At 42.8% G+C, this 18,758-nt stretch overlaps 1 protein-coding gene across 4 annotated transcripts in view; it reads left to right on the top strand.

Moving 5' to 3' along the window:
• Window positions 1–18,758, top strand: part of SLC9A8 (solute carrier family 9 member A8) — a 96,298-nt gene that overhangs the window by 61,702 nt on the left and 15,838 nt on the right. For all 4 annotated transcript variants that reach the window (XM_077167024.1, XM_077167016.1, XM_077167007.1 and 1 more), the window contains 2 exons: window positions 3,566–3,704; window positions 5,161–5,266. In XM_077167024.1, coding sequence (XP_077023139.1) covers window positions 3,566–3,704; window positions 5,161–5,266 — 245 coding nt within the window. The remainder of the gene's footprint in view (window positions 1–3,565; window positions 3,705–5,160; window positions 5,267–18,758) is intronic.

Below are 18,758 nucleotides of genomic sequence, written 5' to 3'. Positions count from 1 at the left end.
TTTGAGAAAGATGTTTCTGCCAGTTCTTTCTGCTTAGTCAAAGCCTCTGTTAAGGAAATGGAGCCCTGAAGTGTCTCATCCCACCATTGTGTTCAAGGCAGGAACAGGACTTCTCTTCATTTTAAAATGGAACATGATGGAGTCATTGCAGGTGGCCAAGGGTGCTTTTTGGGAAACATAACCTACAATGAGAATTGCAAAAAAATGGATCTGTGGACCGTATGTATATTATAGCTTATAACTTCCTCTTGCACTCCCCCATGTCCCCTCCCTGCCACACACACACACACACACACGCACACACACAAGCACTATCACTACTGATGCATGGGTTGGGTAAGGAATCACTGACCTCGGGACTGTCTGAAGCATGCTGCAGGCTTTCAGTATTCGCTCGGGGCCCTCTGCGTGCCAGAATTCACTCTGGGGTTTGGTGATCCAGACCAGTGGGGCTGGACGAACTCCATCTAGGGGAGAGAAAGATGCTGGTAGAGAAATGAACGCCGAGTCTTGGGTGGAGAGGAGAACGACGACTGGAGGGTTCAAGGAAGACTTCTCGGATAGTGTCTTGTGAGCCAGACCATGGAGGGTCTCGCATTTTCCAGATAGAAGAGGGAGTGAAGGGGCAAAAACCTTTCGGGTTTTTGGTTCTTTTTTGTTTGTTTTTTTCTGGCACTACAGGAGGGCGGGAGCTGCTGTCCCTTGACTATAAGGTAGAATCACATTTTACTTTTAAAGTGTTTACTTCCTGAAGGATCATTTTCAAAGTGATCTGACACTCTTTTTCTTTGAAACTGAATATGTGAATAAATTACCTCTTTTTTAATGTTATCACCTTCACAAGTACCAGAAAGCCAAGTATCTTCTGTTTCTCATTAATTTTAATTAAATTACTTTAAGCTTTGATTTGTTTCTATGACAGTTTATTCTTATAGTAATTTCTGTAGAGGAAACCTTTTATTCTTTCCAGCCACAGCTTAAGCTGACCGAATGAATGACAAAAGCAGTATTGTTCTTTATTTATTTGTTTATATCTATATCTATATATATACAGATAGATAGATAGATAGATATTTTTTTTTGCATGGGCACACACCAGAAATTGAACCCGGGTCTCTGGCATGGTAGGTGAGACCTCTGCCTGCTGAGACACCACGGCCCTGTCTCTTATTTCTTTAAGTGTGAGAAATGGCACCTTAAGGAAAAAATTATCAGGTCAGAGAGACTCAGAATTCTGTTTTCACTTATCTTGAGTTCGGAAGCCATCGGCTCCAGCCCTGGCTTTGCCGCCAGCCCTCCGTGTGGCCTCACCCAGTCGCTCGCTTGCTTCAGGGCCCAGCCTCCTCTGGATGCAATGAAAGCCTCAAGGCAGGCCTGGGCATCCGCGCAGGGCATGATGGGGGTAGTGGTAGTGGAGTGGGGTGGGGGCTGGAAGCCCCGTGAGAGCATGTGTCACAGGTGCATTTCTGGGAGCTGTCACCGTGGATGACCTTGGCCTTCAAAAACACTTTTCCGTTCGAAAGCCTTGGCTAGAGTACACGGTGGTAGTTCATGGTAGAATGCTCACCTGCCGTGTGGGAGACCTGGGTTCAATTCCAGGCTCACACACCCAAAAACGAAAAAAATAACACCCTGGGCTGCTTGCAATGACTCCATCGTTTGTGTGGAGATGGGATTTAACCTGTGATCTGCTGGAAGAGAGGGGATAGGAGAGATTCTGCAGTCAAGCAAGTTTGAAAAATTTTGTTTAAGTACAGATTTTTTTTTTTTTGTGGGACGTCACAGAACTTTTATTTATGTTATATTGAGCTGTGAACCTCCACAAAGGAAAGTAGTATGCAGAGCATCCTACGGTTATTTGACCAAACTACCCGTTTGTCAGAAATCATCCTGCTTTAAAATTATATCAATTCATAAAATGCTGATTAATGAAACTGAATATTACTGTTGGCATTCTTTGTATTTCATTTACTGATTCAGCAAAAACTTATTTTTTGAGTGAATTTTATGTGTTAGGCCCTGCATTAAGGCCTGAATATATTGCAGTGAACACTGGGGACACAGTCTTGCTCCTTGTGGAATGGTTCAGTACAGTTTTCACATGCCGGGAAGGAGCGGTCAAGCACCAGGAGAGCCTATAAATGGAGCTGGTCAGTGTGAGAGGTCAGGGCAGGTGTCCCTGTGGAAATGACATTGACCCTGGGCTTTGAGGGATGGGTGGGAAAATTAGCTGGGGCCAGGGAAAGGTGAACACTGACCTGCAGGGTGCCAATGCCAGGGTAGCCCCACCGGAATGAGGAGGAGGGAGGGAGGTGACAAGGTGGGAGGGGGTGGCAGGAGGGGGTGGCAGGTCATACCTGGAAGACTGGGCTTCCTCCTCAAAGTCTAAGGAATCTGTGTTTGATCAGCCTGTGGTATGATCAGATTTGCATTTTGAAAGGATCCCTCAAGCCACTAATTGGAGAATGGGATGGTCCATAGGAGGACAAGGATATATAAATATATGGAGACAGAGATCAGGGAAGCATTGGCCCTGGGACCAGAGAAGAGTAGCTGAGGGATAGAAGTGGGTGGATTGCAGAGATGAAAGATAGAATCAACAGGGGAAGGATCTTTAATGAGAATGGCCCCATTTTAATGGTGTAACGGAATGGTTTTTCCTTTTGTGGATAAAGTCAACAATTGAATTTAGTGGCTTCTGACATTTTACTTTGTTCTGTTATAGTGAAAAGAAAGTCCTTTCAGTTCTTCCTCTTCAATGCCTTCCAGATCTACCCTCCAAGTCCTGTACCCAATAACATTTTCTCTTTGGGAAGCCCTGTTCTAACCCGATTTCATGCTGTAGCCTCCATTTTGGGTTTTATCACAGGATTCCTGTACTGCAAACACGTTCATTGACTCCCCGGAGCTTTCAGGATGAACCACCAACCCTTAGCTTGCAGGCCCTGCTTGCTTATCTCACCTTTTCTTTCCCCACTTGCCCCCTGCCCCATATCCTGTTCCCTATATTCAGTGGAGCCTAATGTGTGTCCTCTCATGTTCCCAGAATGTGCTGCAGCACATGTATTCATGGGCTCACTCCCTTCCTTCACATGTGCAGCCAGTTCCCTCCCCCTGGGTGCTTTCCTTCATTTCTTCACCTGAACAACTTCTCTTTCTCCTAAATCTAAACCCAGCTCACGTGTCAGCAAGGAGCTTCCTTGACCACCACCAGAACGTTAGATACCTATCCTGTGTCTTTACAGCCCTTTGCCCTTCCCCCAGATTGTCTGTTCTAGAACTAATTGTCATTAGTTATTGTTTCTATCCCTTATTAGACTAGGTGAGTTTCTTGAGGACAGGAACTAAGAAACTAACATAGTACCCCAGAAACTAGCACAGTACCTGGAACAAAGTAGGTGAAAAAATAAATATTTGATTGACTGATAGAATGATTGAATGAATGAGTTAATGAATGCATGCATGAACAAATGAGAAAATAAGCAAGAAATAAGTTTTGAGTTTTAAGTTAACTTATAATAACTTTTCGTTTTAACTCCTTTCTGTTTTTTTCTTTAATTCCTAGCACAGCTGAAGGTTTAACAAGAAAAAATATATCAGATGTCAGTGGGTGGCAAACATTTTTACAAGCCCTTGGCTACTTCCTCAAAATGTTCTTTGGCTCAGCAGCACTCGGCACTCTCACTGGCTTAATTTCTGCATTAATATCCTTTTGATGTGGTGAACATACATGGTTGAGTGGATTATTTTTTAGTACGCCTGTCTCTAACCATTTTCCCTCGTTCCTTAAGGGGGTGTTGATTTTAGTCTAATATTTTGTTTGAAGGAGGACTTTTATGTGAGTTTTAGTTTGGGAAGCATTTTAATTTAAACTCAGAGGTTTTTAAATTTAATGTGTGAAATTTAGAATGTCATTTTTCAAGGATGAAAACATAGACATTGTTGAGTCAGCTGTGATTTAGGGGTGCTTTTCATCCTCAGAGCATGATAATTATATTCAGACGATTTTCATTTTCCACTGTCTCACTGTTCACGTTCAGTAAATTGGAAGTTAATTTTCTTTGAAAATGTCAAATTGAGAAACTCTACCACACTGGAAGTTTATCTGGAAAAATTGGAAAAGGGACTTTCAGAACTCTATCTAAATTATTTGCCTAATTTTGTTGTTTAACAACCTCTGAGCTTTTTCAGCCAGAGATGGAAAGAGGCTTATTGAGGCCAACATTTTTATTGCTGTAGAAAATTTGTCGTGTTTAAAATAGAAGCAAGCACCATGCCATTTCTGGGTGAGCCTAAGCCTACCACCTGGGCCTCCCCCACTAGCAGTTTGTTTTACAGATGGCCAGGAAAGACTGGTTGCCTCGTTATAGACATGTTTTTCTGCCATCCTGTTGAATTTTCCCATCAGCTCCTTCACCCAGAAGCCTAAACGCTCTGTCAAGTTGGGTGACAGCTTCTCATATTGTACCAATACACAGAACGGAAAAGGAAAAGAAAGTTTTTTCAGTATTTTTCTTCATATGTACCTTTTTCTTAAAAAGAAAAAGGTGTCTGTGGTAATGAAGCTAAGTAAATGTGTGCCATGAGCTGCAGTGGGCACGTATAGACAGTATTTGAATAAATTGAGCCTCTTGAAGCTCCCCGCTTTTACGGTGGCATGAGTTTAGGAATCTCCAGGCAGAGGGAAGCAGGCCCTTTAGTGGGGCATAGAAACCTGAAGTTCTGGAAAATAAGATGGTTACCCATTAGTGACCTCACTCTGTTGTCGTCAGAGGAGGTAAGAGTGGCCTGGTCCTGTCAGGGCAGTGGCAGGGCCTGTCCTTGGTGGCCTGCAGCCCTAGCTGTATCCCCATAGGCCCCAGCACCCTCCCTGCCCCCAAGTCAGCATTTTTCAATGAGTTGACTTAGGTTTATTTTAATTTCCCAACAGTGGCTTTCTCTAAGGAATTTGCAATTCTTTGTATTTCACAGATTCCCTATCTTACAACATCAGTCTTCCTACCCAGAAAAATTGTGCAATGACAGATTTTCAGATGTAACCTTAGAATGTTCCAAAACCTTTTGTGCCATTGTTTATAGACTTGAAAAAAAGCAGTTTTGGTTTCTTTACATCTCTCCTCAACTGTCCCTGCGTTTTTTTCCTTAAGCACTGTCATTTACGTTTTAAAGCACATTGACTTGAGGAAAACACCTTCCTTGGAGTTTGGCATGATGATAATTTTTGCGTATCTTCCCTATGGGCTTGCAGAAGGAATCTCACTCTCGGGTAAGTGACAGAGAGTATTGAAATGCTGTGGTGAGGCTGTGTTGTCCTGTCTAGTAAAAGAAGTTGTATTAGTTAGGCTGCTTCTCATCACAGGAGTCAGACACATAACAGAAGAGCTTATGCCATAAAGGAAACATACTGGCTCTCTAGGGAGATATCTGGAATTAGACCTAGCTAGGCCTATGGGTTCAAATGGTGTTATCAGTTCGCATTTTCTCTTTACCTACATTCTCTCGTTTATCCTCCTTCAGTCTAATGAGGGAGATACTATGGAGATCCCTGTTTTACTGATAAGGAAAATGAGGCTGAGAGAAATAAGTGATGGAGCAGGGATTAAAACTAGTTTTCTCTGACTTCAGAACTGATGTATATAACCCCCCCCTCCTCGCCCATATACCTCCCTACATAGCAGCCCATCGTGAAACCATGTACTAAGTGCTATATAGAAGGATGAACTAAATGATGCTGTGGCATAATATAATGACTGGCTTTCTTGGGCACACCTTAGTTGTGTTAAGGGTTTTAATGCTCAGCCACCCCCGGGCCTCAGTACAGAGAGGTTGTCATTAGCCCCAGTTGCGCAGGTGGTGGGAAGTGAGATTGAAACCCAGACAGTCTAGTCCCAGGGCCCATTCCCAGCGCCCCAGCGGGAGGAGGGCTTCATGGGGAAGTGGGAGGAGGGCATGCAGCTCCCAGCAGCAGGGATGGCTGTGTGCTCCTGTCCTAGAAATAAGGAAAAGCCCACACGCTGAGGAATGGGCTCTCAGGGAGGCGTGGCCGCTCACAGCAGAGATGTGGTTGTGGGACTCCACCCCAGGACTCCACCAACTGCTGTGATTTGCATGACTCTGCTTCCTGCCCCCAAGTGACAGGCCAGCCTGTCTCGCAATCTGTTAAATTGTAAGGACATTGAGCTGAAAATGGCGGACGTGTACCTTATCTGCAGCTGATCCCCTGTCCTGTCCGCGAGAGGGGGCGGATAGGCTGAGGGGTTGGTGTGCCCCCACACTGTGTCCCCCAGGCTTCGCGTGATGGCCTTCAGAGACCTTGTTCTGGGCAAGGGGCAATGTCGGAAATAATATTTTGATGTCTGCTACAGGGTGATTCTTCTTTTTTATCACCTTTGTTGAGATATAATTTACATACAGTAACTGTGCCCGTTCTGAGTGTACAGTTCCGTGAGTTCTGACAGATGCCTGCAGTCCCAAAGTCACCACCACAGTCAAGGTGAAGGACATTTCCGGCTCCCACACAGTCCCCTGTGCCCTCCTACAGACCGTCCTCCTTGCTTGTCTCCAGACCCTTGTGCCCCCTGATCTGTGTCCTTTCAACATCGTTTGCCTTTTCCAGAATGTTACGTGAGTAAATCCATAGCATATGTAACCATATCATTTCTGTCACTTATAAGAAACTGCCAAACTTTTCCAAAGTGACTACACCATTTTGCATTCCCACTGGATTTTTTGAGAGTTCTAATTGCTTTACATCCTCACGAATACTAATTTTAATTTTTAAAAAGTTTAGCTATTCTGATAGGTGTGTAGCAGTTTGATTTTGATGTGCCTGGGCTGTGGTGCTTTTTATGTTATTTTTTTAATAATTTATTTTATTTATTAAATGTACCAGCATACAGACAGAAACATTCTTACCATGTGATCCTTCCATTCTACATATATAATCAGTAATTCACAGTATCATCACATAGTTGTATATTCATCATCATGATCATTTCTTAGAACATTTGTATCAATTCAGAAAAAGAAATAAAAAGAAAACAGAAAAAAATTTATACATACATACCCCATACCCCTCCCTTTCATTGATCACCAGCATTTCAATCTGCTAAAATTTATTTTAACATTTGTTCCCCATATTATTTATTTATTTTTAATCCATATGTTTTATTGTTACACCTTAACTAAAAAAGTGATACCTATATAATGTATAAGAATAACCTCCAGGATAACCTCTCGACTCTGTTTGGAATCTCTCAGCCACTGGCACTTTATTTTGTCTCATTTTACTCTTCCCCTATCGGTTGAGAAGGTTTTCTCAGTCCCTTGATACTGAGTCCCAGCGCATTCTAGGATTTCTGTCCCATGTTGCCAGGAATGTCCACACCCCTGGGAGTCATGTCCCACGTAGAGAGGGGGAGGGCAGTGAGTTTGTTTGTCATGTTGTCTGATAGGCCACATCTGAGCAACAAAAGAGGTTCTCTTGGGGGTGACTCTTAGGCCTAATTTTCAGTAGGCTTAGCCTGTTCTTTATGGGGTGAAGTTTCATATGAACAGACCCCAAGATTGGGGGCTCAACCTATTGCTTTGGTTGTCCCCACTACTTGTGAGAATATCAAGAATTCTCTACTTGGGGAAGTTGAATTTTCTGCCTTTCTCGCCATTCCCCTAAGGGGACTTTGCAAATACTTTTTTATTCACTGTTCAAATCACTCTGGGATTTATCAGGGCATCACTCTGGACAAACCTACAAAATCTCATGTCCTACTCAAGGTTCCATGTATTTACAATTAAGCTGTCCACATAAGTTATGTTAGGAAGTGCACTAGTCAAAATATATGTGGTGCTTTTTAGACTCTGCTTGAGGTTCATTGAGCTTTTGGGGTTCATAGTTGATGTGGATTTATAGTTTATAGTTTTAATCAAATTTGGTAAATTTTTACCCATTTCTTTAACATTTTTTTCTTTCTGTCTCTCCTCTTCTTTTGGGATCCCAATGACACCAATTATGATAAACAGCATGCTGGTTTCACTAGTTCCACGGTATGCTTTGTCTTTTTGTTTTTGTCAATCTTTTTCTTTCTCTCTCTCTCTTTATTTTGGTTAGTTTCTATTGCTTTTTGGCTACAAGTTCAGCTATCTTTTCTTCTGCCATGCTGATGACATCCTGTTATTCCCACCCAGTATATTTTTCATTTCAAGTATTATGTTACTCGTCTATAGTAGTTCCTTTTAGGTCGTTTCCATTTCTCTCATGTCCTTGCTTTTCTCTAACTTCTGGAGCAGGTGGAGCATATTTTCTTTAACGTCCCTGTCTGCTGATTCCATCACCTCTTCAGTTTTAGGTCTCTTTCCACTGTGATTTTTCTTCTGTCTATGAGTTATCGTTTCTTCCTTCTTTGTTTGCCTGTTTGTTTTTTTATTGGATGCCAGTCATTGTGGATTCTACGTGACTGAGTTCTCGATTTTGTTCTGTCCCTTTAAAGAGGCCTGGGCTTTGTTCTGGTGGGCCTCTCAGTTTCCTGACATCAGAGTTTCCTGTGAGGGTTTGCTTGGTCAGGGCAGCACTGCTAAGGCTTTGCTCTTCTAAGGACTCCACCCCAAACCCATGTATTAAGCGGCCACCCCACTCTGGCTGGTAAGAAGGCAAACTCTTGCCAGCTCTGTGTGAGCTTCGGGAATTGTTTGTCCTAATTCTGTTTAGTGATTCTTTCCCAGCCTTTTGGCATTTCGCCCCACACCAGTGCAGACCAGTCTCAGCCACAGGTTCAAGGGGCCTGTTGTCCATTTCTGACTCTCTGTGCAGCTCTTCCTCTCCGGTGTTCTGGCTTCCTCTGTCTCCCCATCTCCAGTCTCTGTCTCTGGGACTGCAGGGCTCTGTCTGTGCTGCCCTTTCCCGGAACCTCAGCCTGGACACTGCCCCCTGGGAGTAAGCTGGGACAGCATAGGCTCACTTGTTTGTTTCCCTCCTGTCAGGAATCGCAGTCCTACCTGCCTCGGGTCCAGCGTCAGGGAGCAGGCTTTTTCACGCCTTTATCCAGGTCTCCATGTATTTAGGACAGAACAGCAATTCCCGCAGCAGTTATGTCTTCAGGGATAAAGGGGAAGTCCTCATTGTTTTCATTAGGCTCAGTTGAACAGAATTCTCCTGCTCACACTTCACTCTCTGGAGTCACATGTGGGTACTCTGAGCAGATCTAGCCAGCAAAGAACAGAGAGGACTGTGGCCATTTTCACTGGGAAACTCTTTTAAGCCTCAGAGTTTTGTTTGTTTTTAGTCCCACTCCAGATCTCTTCGATCATTTCATCCCAGTATCTGCCATGAAGTTCCCTCTCTTCTTGTTGAATTTTGGCACTTACACAGACATTAACCTGTGAGCCGTGCAGCCCTAGCCTAGCCATGCTTCCTTCTGTGTTTCTAAATTGTTCCCCCAGCGGCATGAGATGAGCATTGATGCATCAGTTCGGAATTTCTGATTCCAAGCACAAAGAGTATTTTTTCTTATCCTTTTGTTGGAGTGGCAGTGTTTCCTGTTGAAGAGGGCCTGGCTTCCTTCGGTATCTCTGTTGTGCATGCTGATGGGGCCCGAGGCAGCAGGACACCGTCACTCTGCTGAGTTGTAGCACCATCTGGCCCACACTTCAGGGGTATTTGTTAAAATCACCAGGGTGGCCGTAGGCACTCAGGGTTTTCTGGGAGGGGTAGGATAGCCCTCGTGTGTTATGTGGACCCTCCAAATCCCACAAAAGAGTATGAAAGGGGAAAAAAGGTGTAGTTTTCACTTTTCCTTCCTTTTTTTGCTCCCTTTCTCTCACTGGCACAGCAGGCTGATAGCGAGTGATCCCTAAGACCCTGAGCAAGACACTGTGTCACTACGGATCACATCGTTTATCTGAGCCACACGGTTAGGACACAGTGCTGGAGCACTGGGGCTATTAACGGCACAGACCTGGCTTTGCATTCTGCCTCCACCTCTCATTAGCTGTGTGACCTCAGACAGCAGACTTAACCACTCTGAGCCTCTACTTCTCATCATAAATTAGAAATAATAAACGTGCCAACCTAAGGATTGTGGTGACAATTAGAGGGAATGGATGCAAATCCGCCTCTTGTTAAGGGCGTGAGGCATGTGCTTGTTAGTGTGACTGTAGTCCTGGTTTGACCCCCAGCCCCCCTGGGTTTCCCCTTTTGTACGAACATGCTGAATTAACACCCCCCTTTCATGCTCAAAAAAAATGTCCCGGGCCCACGCCCCGCAGCAGCCGGCCCGCCTGCCCTCCTCTCCCCTCTTTGTCCGCCGGCTCGGCGCGTGGCGCCCGCGCCCCACAGCAGCCGGCCCGCCCGCCCTCCTCTCCCCTCTTTGTCCACCGGCCCGGTGCGCGGCGCCCACGCCCCGCAGCAACCGGCCCGCCCGCCCTCCTCTCCCCTCCTGCTCCGGCGGCTCTCCAACCACCACCGTGCCCTCTTCCGCCTTCACCAGCTCCTTCGCCACCGGCCTCGACAGCCTTGCCACCCTCACCTTTCCTCCTCCAGAACAGTTACTGGGGGAGTGGAGACAATACAGAGCAGCTCCCAGAGCCACGACGGAGATCAAAGGGACGGCGTACCCCATCCTGGAACGGCTGACTATCTGGGAGAACCAGCTCCGGTGAGATCACCGAGGGGCGCGGGCTTTCCCGAGCAGGACGACAAGCGGCCGGAGTCCCTCCTTTCCTCCTTCCCAGGCCAGCTGGCAGAATTGGGCAGGCGGTCCCCTTGGGCCGCGGTGGCTGGCGCCCCCACCAGGCGAGGCCCCCCGGACCAACTGAGAAAGTTGGGTCGGAAATCCCCAGACTGTGGAGAATGGTGACCGGGGGGTCCCTTCCAAACACGTGACTCCCCGGTCCGGCTGGGAACAGTGCACTCTCCCAGGCTGCAACAGCTGGCGCCCTCCCGCCACGCTTGGCGCCCCGGGCCGACTAGGAAATTTGGTCAGGCGCTCTCCCGTGCTGCGGCAGCCGGCGACCCTCCCCGCGTTCGGAACCCCGGGCCGGCTGGCACTCTTCCAAGACGCTTCGGCTACCCCTACAGCGAGAGTTTTCCAGAGTTAAAGGACCCACAGCAACTTTCACTGGTGGAACCCGCAGACAAACGTGTGCCATGAGTGCCACCTACTGGGCAGGATAAGAAAAACAGAACCCAGAGATTTCACAGAAAAATCTTTCAATCTGTGGGGTCCAACACCCAGGGAAATCTGACTAAATGCCCAGACGCCAGCAGAAGATAACGGATCACACTCAGAAACTTGAAAATATGGCCCAGTCAAAGGAACAAACCAATAGTTCAAATGAGATACAGGAGCTGAAACAACTAATGCTGAATATACGAACAGAAATGGAAAACCTCTTCAAAAACGAAATCGATAAATTGAGGGAGGACATGAAGAAGACATGGGCTGATCAAACAGAAGAAATAGAAAAACTGAAAAAACAAATCACAGAGCTTATGGAAGTGAAGGATAAAGTAGAAAAGATGGAAAAAACAATGGATACCTACAATGATAGATTTAAAGAGACAGAAGATAGAATTAGTGATTTGGAGGATGGAACATCTGAATTCCAAAAAGAAACAGAAACTATCCGGAAAAGAATGGAAAAATTTGAACAGGGTATCAGGGAACTCAAGGACAATGTGAATCGCACAAATATACGTGTTGTGGGTGTCCCAGAAGGAGAAGAGAAGGGAAAAGGAGGAGAAAAACTAATGGAAGATATTATCACTGAAAATTTCCCAACTCTTATGAAAGACCTAAAATTACAGATCCAAGAAGTGCAGCGCACCCCAAAGAGATTAGACCCAAATAGGCGTTCCCCAAGACACTTACTAGTTAGAATGTCAGAGGTCAAAGAGAAAGAGAGGATCTTGAAAGCAGCGAGAGAAAAACAATCCATCACATACAAGGGAAACCCAATAAGACTATGTGTAGATTTCTCAGCAGAAACCATGGAAGCTAGAAGACAGTGGGATGATATATTTAAATTACTAAAAGAGAAAAATTGCCAATCCTATATCCAGCAAAACTGTCCTTCAAAAATGAGGGAGAAATTAAAACATTCTCAGACAAAAAGTCACTGAGAGAATTTGTGACCAAGAGACCATCTCTGCAAGAAATACTAAAGGGAGCACTAGAGTCAGATACAAAAAGACAGAAGAAAGAGACATGGAGAAGAGTGTAGAAAGAAGGAAAGTCAGATATGATATATATAATACAAAAGGCAAAATGGTAGAGGAAAATATTATCCAAACAGTAATAACTCTAAATGTTAATGGACTGAATTCCCCAATCAAAAGACATAGACTGGCAGAATGGATTAAAAAACAGGATCCTTCTATATGCTGTCTACAGGAAACACATCTTAGACCCAAAGATAAACATAGGTTGAAAGTGAAAGGTTGGGAAAAGATATTTCATGCAAATAACAACCAGAAAAGAGCAGGAGTGGCTACACTAATATCCAACAAGTTAGACTTCAAATGTAAAGCAGTTAAAAGAGACAAAGAAGGACACTATATACTAATAAAAGGAACAATTAAACAAGAAGACATCACAATCATAAATATTTATGCACCGAACCAGAATGCCCCCAAATACATGAGGAATACACTGCAAACACTGAAAAGGGAAATAGACACATATACCATAATAGTTGGAGACTTCAATTCACCACTCTCATCAATGGACAGAACATCTAGACAGAGGATCAATAAAGAAATAGAGAATCTGAATATTACTATAAATGAGCTAGACTTAACAGACATTTATAGGACATTACATCCCACAACAGCAGGATACACCTTTTTTTCAAGTGCTCACGGATCATTCTCAAAGATAGACCATATGCTGGGTCACAAAGCAAGTCTTAACAAATTTAAAAAGATTGAAATCATACACAACACTTTCTCGGATCATAAAGGAATGAAGTTGGAAATCAATAATAGGCGGAGTGCCAGAAAATTCACAAATACATGGAGGCTCAACAACACACTCTTAAACAACCAGTGGGTCAAAGAAGAAATTGCAAGAGAAATTAGTAAATACCTAGAGGCGAATGAAAATGAAAACACAACATATCAAAACTTATGGGACGCAGCAAAGACAGTGCTAAGAGGGAAATTTATTGCCCTAAATGCCTTTATCAGAAAAGAAGAAAAGGCAAAAATGCAGGAATTAACTGTCCACTTGGAAGAACTGGAGAAAGAACAGCAAACTAACCCCAAAGCAAGCAAAAGGAAAGAAATAACAAAGATTAGAGCAGAAATAAATGAAATTGAAAACATGAAAACAATAGAGAAAATCAGTAAGACCAGAAGTTGGTTCTATGAGAAAATCAATAAGATTGATGGGCCCTTAGCAAGATTGACAAAAAGAAGAAGAGAGAGGATGCAAATAAATAAGATTAGAAATGGAAGAGGAGACATAACTACTGACCTCACAGAAATAAAGGAGGTAATAGCAGGATACTATGAACAACTTTACGCTAATAAATACAACAATTTAGATGAAATGGACGGGTTCCTGGAAAGACATGAACAACCAACTTTGACTCAAGAAGAAATAGATGACCTCAACAAACCAATCACAAGTAAAGAGATTGAATTAGTCATTCAAAAGCTCCCTAAAAAGAAAAGTCCAGGACCAGATGGCTTCACATGTGAATTCTATCAAACATTCCAGAAAGAATTAGTACCAACTCTCCTCAAACTCTTCGAAAAAATCGAAGTGGAGGGAAAACTACCTAATTCATTCTATGAAGCCAACATCACCCTCATACCAAAACCAGGCAAAGATATTACAAAAAAAGAAAACTACAGGCCAATCTCTCTAATGAATATAGATGCAAAAATCCTCAATAAAATTCTAGCAAATCGTATCCAACAACACATTAAAAGAATTATACATCATGACCAAGTAGGATTCATCCCAGGTATGGAAGGATGGTTCAACATAAGAAAATCAATTAATGTAATACACTACATCAACAAATCAAAGCAGAAAAATCACATGATCATCTCAATTGATGCAGAGAAGGCATTTGACAAGATTCAACATCCTTTCCTGTTGAAAACACTTCAAAGGATAGGAATACAAGGGAACTTCCTTAAAATAATAGAGGAAATATATGAAAAACCCACAGCTAATATCATCCTCAATGGGGAAAAATTGAAAACTTTCCCCCTAAGATCAGGAACAAGACAAGGATGTCCACTATCACCACTATTATTCAACATTGTGTTGGAAGTTCTAGCCAAAGCAATTAGACAAGAAAAAGAAATACAAGGCATCAAAATTGGAAAGGAAGAAGTAAAACTATCACTGTTTGCAGACGATATGATACTATACGTAGAAAACCCAGAAAAATCCACAACAAAATTACTAGAGCTAATAAATAAGTACAGCAAAGTAGCAGGCTACAAGATCAACATTCAAAAATCTGTAGCTTTTCTATACACTAGTAATGAACAAGCTGAGGGGGAAATCAAGAAACAAATCCCATTTACAATCGCAACTAAAAGAATAAAATACCTAGGAATAAATTTAACCAAAGAGACAAAAAACCTATATAAAGAAAACTACAAAAAACTGCTAAAAGAAATCACAGAAGACCTAAATAGATGGAAGGGCATACCGTGTTCATGGATTGGAAGACTAAATATAATTAAGATGTCAATCCTACCTAAACTGATCTACAGATTCAATGCAATACCAATCAAAATCCCAACAACTTATTTTTCAGAATTAGAAAAACCAATAAGCAAATTTATCTGGAAGGGTAGGGTGCCCCAAATTGCTAAAAACATCTTGAGGAAAAAAAACGAAGCTGGAGGTCTAGCGATGCCGGACTTTAAGGCATATTATGAAGCCACAGTGGTCAAAACAGCATGGTATTGGCATAAAGATAGATATATCGACCAATGGAATCGAATAGAGTGCTCAGATATAGACCCTCTCATCTATGGACATTTGATCTTTGATAAGGCAGTCAAGCCAACTCACCTGGGACAGAACAGTCTCTTCAATAAATGGTGCCTAGAGAACTGGCTATCCATATGTGAAAGAATGAAAGAAGACCCGTATCTTACACCTTATACAAAAGTTAACTCAAAATGGATCAAAGATCTAAACATTAGGTCTAAAACAGTTAGAGAAAATGTAGGGAGATATCTTATGAATCTTACAACTGGAGGCGGTTTTATGGACCTTAAACCTAAAGCAAGAGCACTGAAGAAAGAAAGAAAGAAATGGGAGCTCCTCAAAATTAAACACTTTTGTGCATCAAAGAACTGCATCAAGAAAGTAGAAAGACAGCCTACACAATGGGAGATAATATTTGGAAATGACATATCAGATAAAGGTCTAGTATCCAGAATTTATAAAGAGATTGTTCAACTCAACAACAAAAAGACAGCCAACCCAATTACAAAATGGGAAAAAGACTTGAACAGACACCTACCAGAAGAGGAAATACGGATGGCCAAGAGGCACATGAAGAGATGCTCAATGTCCCTGGCCATTAGAGAAATGCAAATCAAAAACCACAATGAGATATCATCTCACACCCACCAGAATGGCCATTATCAACAAAACAGAAAATGACAAGTGCTGGAGAGGATGCGGTGAAAGAGGCACACTTATCCACTGTTGGTGGGAATGTCAAATGGTGCAACCACTGTGGAAGGCAGTTTGGCGGTTCCTGAAAAAGCTGAATATAGAATTGCCATACGACCCAGCAGTACCATTGCTAGGTATCTACTCAAAGGACTTAAGGGCAAAGACACAAACGGACATTTGCACACCAATGTTTATAGCAGCGTTATTTACAATTGCAAAGAGATGGAAACAGCCAAAATGTCCATCAACAGAAGAATGGCTAAACAAACTAGGGTATATACATACGATGGAATATTATGCAGCTTTAAGACAAGATAAACTTATGAAGCATGTAATAACATGGATGGACCTAGAGAATATTATGCTGAGTGAGTCCAGCCAAAAACTAAAGGACAAATACTGTATGGTCCCACTGATGTGAACGGACATTCGAGAATAAACTTGAAATATGTTATTGGTAACAGAGTCCAGCAGGAGTTAGAAACAGGGTAAGATAATGGGTAATTGAAGCTGAAGGGATACAGACTGTGCAACAGGACTAGATACAAAAACTCAAAAATGGACAGCACAATAATACCTAATTGTAAAGTAATCATGTTAAAACACTGAATGAAGCTGCATCTGAGCTATAGGGTTGTTTTTTTTTTTTTTACTATTATTACTACTTTTATTTCTTTTCTCTATATTAACATTCTATATCTTTTTCTGTTGTGTTGCTAGTTCCTCTAAACCGATGCAAATGTACTAAGAAACGATGATCATGCATCTATGTGATGATGTTAAGAATTACTGATTGCATATGTAGAATGGTATGATTTCTAAATGTTGTATTAATTTCTTTTTTTTTTCTTTCCGTTAATTAAAAAAAAAAAATGTCCCGGTTTCAACAGAAAGTTAAATGGTCGCTCTCACACAGAGAGTGCTGCTTTGCTGCTGGCTCTAAAGATTCAAAGATCGACAGAGAGATAGAACCCCTGCCCTAGGCAGGCAGTTTAGCAAAGTGTGGGGGCAGGGAGTAGGGAGGGGGCCGGTCAGGCAGCGCTGCAGTCTGTTAAGGTAGTCCCAGGTGGAACTTTGGGGATTGAGGCATGATCAGGACATAACACTTTCTGTAAAATATGGAGACGATGGCCAAAGACAGACTGCACCATAGAGCACTCACTCACATGCACAGCGGATGTCCGCCGAGTTCATCACCGCACTGCTTGTGAGGGAGAGAAAAGGGAAGTTCAGGGCCATTCTCACTATACTCTGTAGCCACTTAGAAAATGAATTTGGAAAAAAAAACTGAATTTGAACTGTTTACACTGCCATGGAAAGAGCGCTAAGACATATTGTTAAATTTTTTTTTGTTTGATTTCTGTTTTGGTTTGTTTTTTGGGTACCTGGTCCTGGAATTGAACCCAGGTCTCCCACATGGAAGTAAAGCTTTCTACCACTGAACTACCCGTGCACCCCTAATATTGTTAAATTTTAAGAAAGCAAGTTGAAAAATCATTTATTCATCCAGTGTCTTTGGTATGGGGCTACAGCAATAGACAGGATTGGTTCCTACCTGCAGAAGAAAGATGTAAGCAAGTAAGCAAACACATAGGGTAATTTCAGGTAGTGAGAAATTATATGCAGACAAGAAATCAGAGTATTGTGATAGAGCAGGCATGGGGGTGGTCAAGAAAGGTCCTCCGGGGTGATGACTCAGAGCTAAGAGCTGCTTGATGAGAGGGAGCCAGCCTTGGGAAGGTCTGGGATAAGGGTCTGACAAGGAGAACAGTGGGTGCTAAGACTCACAGATGGGACGGAGAAAGAGAGGTTGCATGCTCCGGGAAGAGAGAAGAGACCAGTGCGGCTAGGAGAGTGCACTGGGTGACCAGAGCAGGGACCTGTCACAGAGGGTTCTCTAGGCCAGGAAGGAGCTGGGATTCCCTCACATGTGCAAAGGCTAATGTTGGAGGCTTTAAAAACAAAAATCACTCTGCTAATAATACAAGCATTTATAATAGGATCCTGTTTATCATTTTAAAGATTAATGAGCAAATATATGTAATGCCCAGTAAAAAGGACTGGCAGTCTGCACATCAAACTGTTAATAGTGGTGACCTCTGGGCAGAAGGTGTAATAGAGGATTCTCTTGTTTTACTCTGTGCTCTGCGAATGAATGTTTTATAGCAAAATATATTTATGTTTTGGGTAATAAACAATTGGATAAGAAGACTGAGTCTGATTTGACCCAGAAGGATGGCTTATTTTACCCACAAAGAGATGAGCTTACAGTGGGAATTGGACCCGGGTAAGCATTTAGCCTTGAATCCTGTTTTAGTTTGCTAAAGCTGCCAAAATGCACCATACCAGAAATCGAATGGACTTTAAAAGGGAATTTATTTAGTTGCAAGTTTACAGTTCTAAGGTTATAAAAATGTTCAAACTGAGGTATCCAGGAAAATACGCCTTGACTCAAGAAAGGCCAGTGGGTCCAGAACACCTCTGTTAACTGGCCCTGCTTCTCATTTCATAAGGCTTCTCCAGGGGCATTTTCCTTCTGCATCTCCATCTCCAAAGTCCATTGTCTGTATCAGCTCTGAAACTTTTTCCATAATGGATCCCTTTCTTTTTTTGCCTGGGCAGGCACCAGGAATCAAAGCCGGGTCTCCAGCATGGCAGGCGAGAAGTCTGCCTGCTGTGCCACTGTAGCCTGCCCATGGATCCCTTTTAAAGGATGCCAGTTAGCAACCCCACCTTGAATGGGTAGAGACACATCTCCATGGAAACCGCCTAATCAAAAGGTCCCACCCATAATTGGTTGGGTCACATCTCCGTGTAAACAACCAAACAGATCCTACCTAGCAATATTGAATCAGAATTAAAGAACACAGATTTTCTGGGATACATGCAGTTTCAAACCCACACACAGTTTCAAACCTGCACACATCCCTTTACTACATTCCTTTATTACATCTGAAAGAGTGGACTTAACCATGACTAGAAATGGATCTCCATTCTTCCTTCCTCTTTTCCTTCCACCGTCCTTCCTTCCAAGGGGCTGAATGTTTTTGCTGTATTGTTATATTCCTTAAATGATTTTACCATCTTAAAAAATTAAATGTATCAGGG

This window comes from Tamandua tetradactyla, chromosome 1 (assembly GCF_023851605.1).
Source record: "Tamandua tetradactyla isolate mTamTet1 chromosome 1, mTamTet1.pri, whole genome shotgun sequence".
Classification (NCBI taxonomy): Eukaryota; Metazoa; Chordata; class Mammalia; order Pilosa; family Myrmecophagidae; genus Tamandua; species Tamandua tetradactyla.
This window is presented reverse-complemented; position numbering and strand designations above follow the sequence as displayed.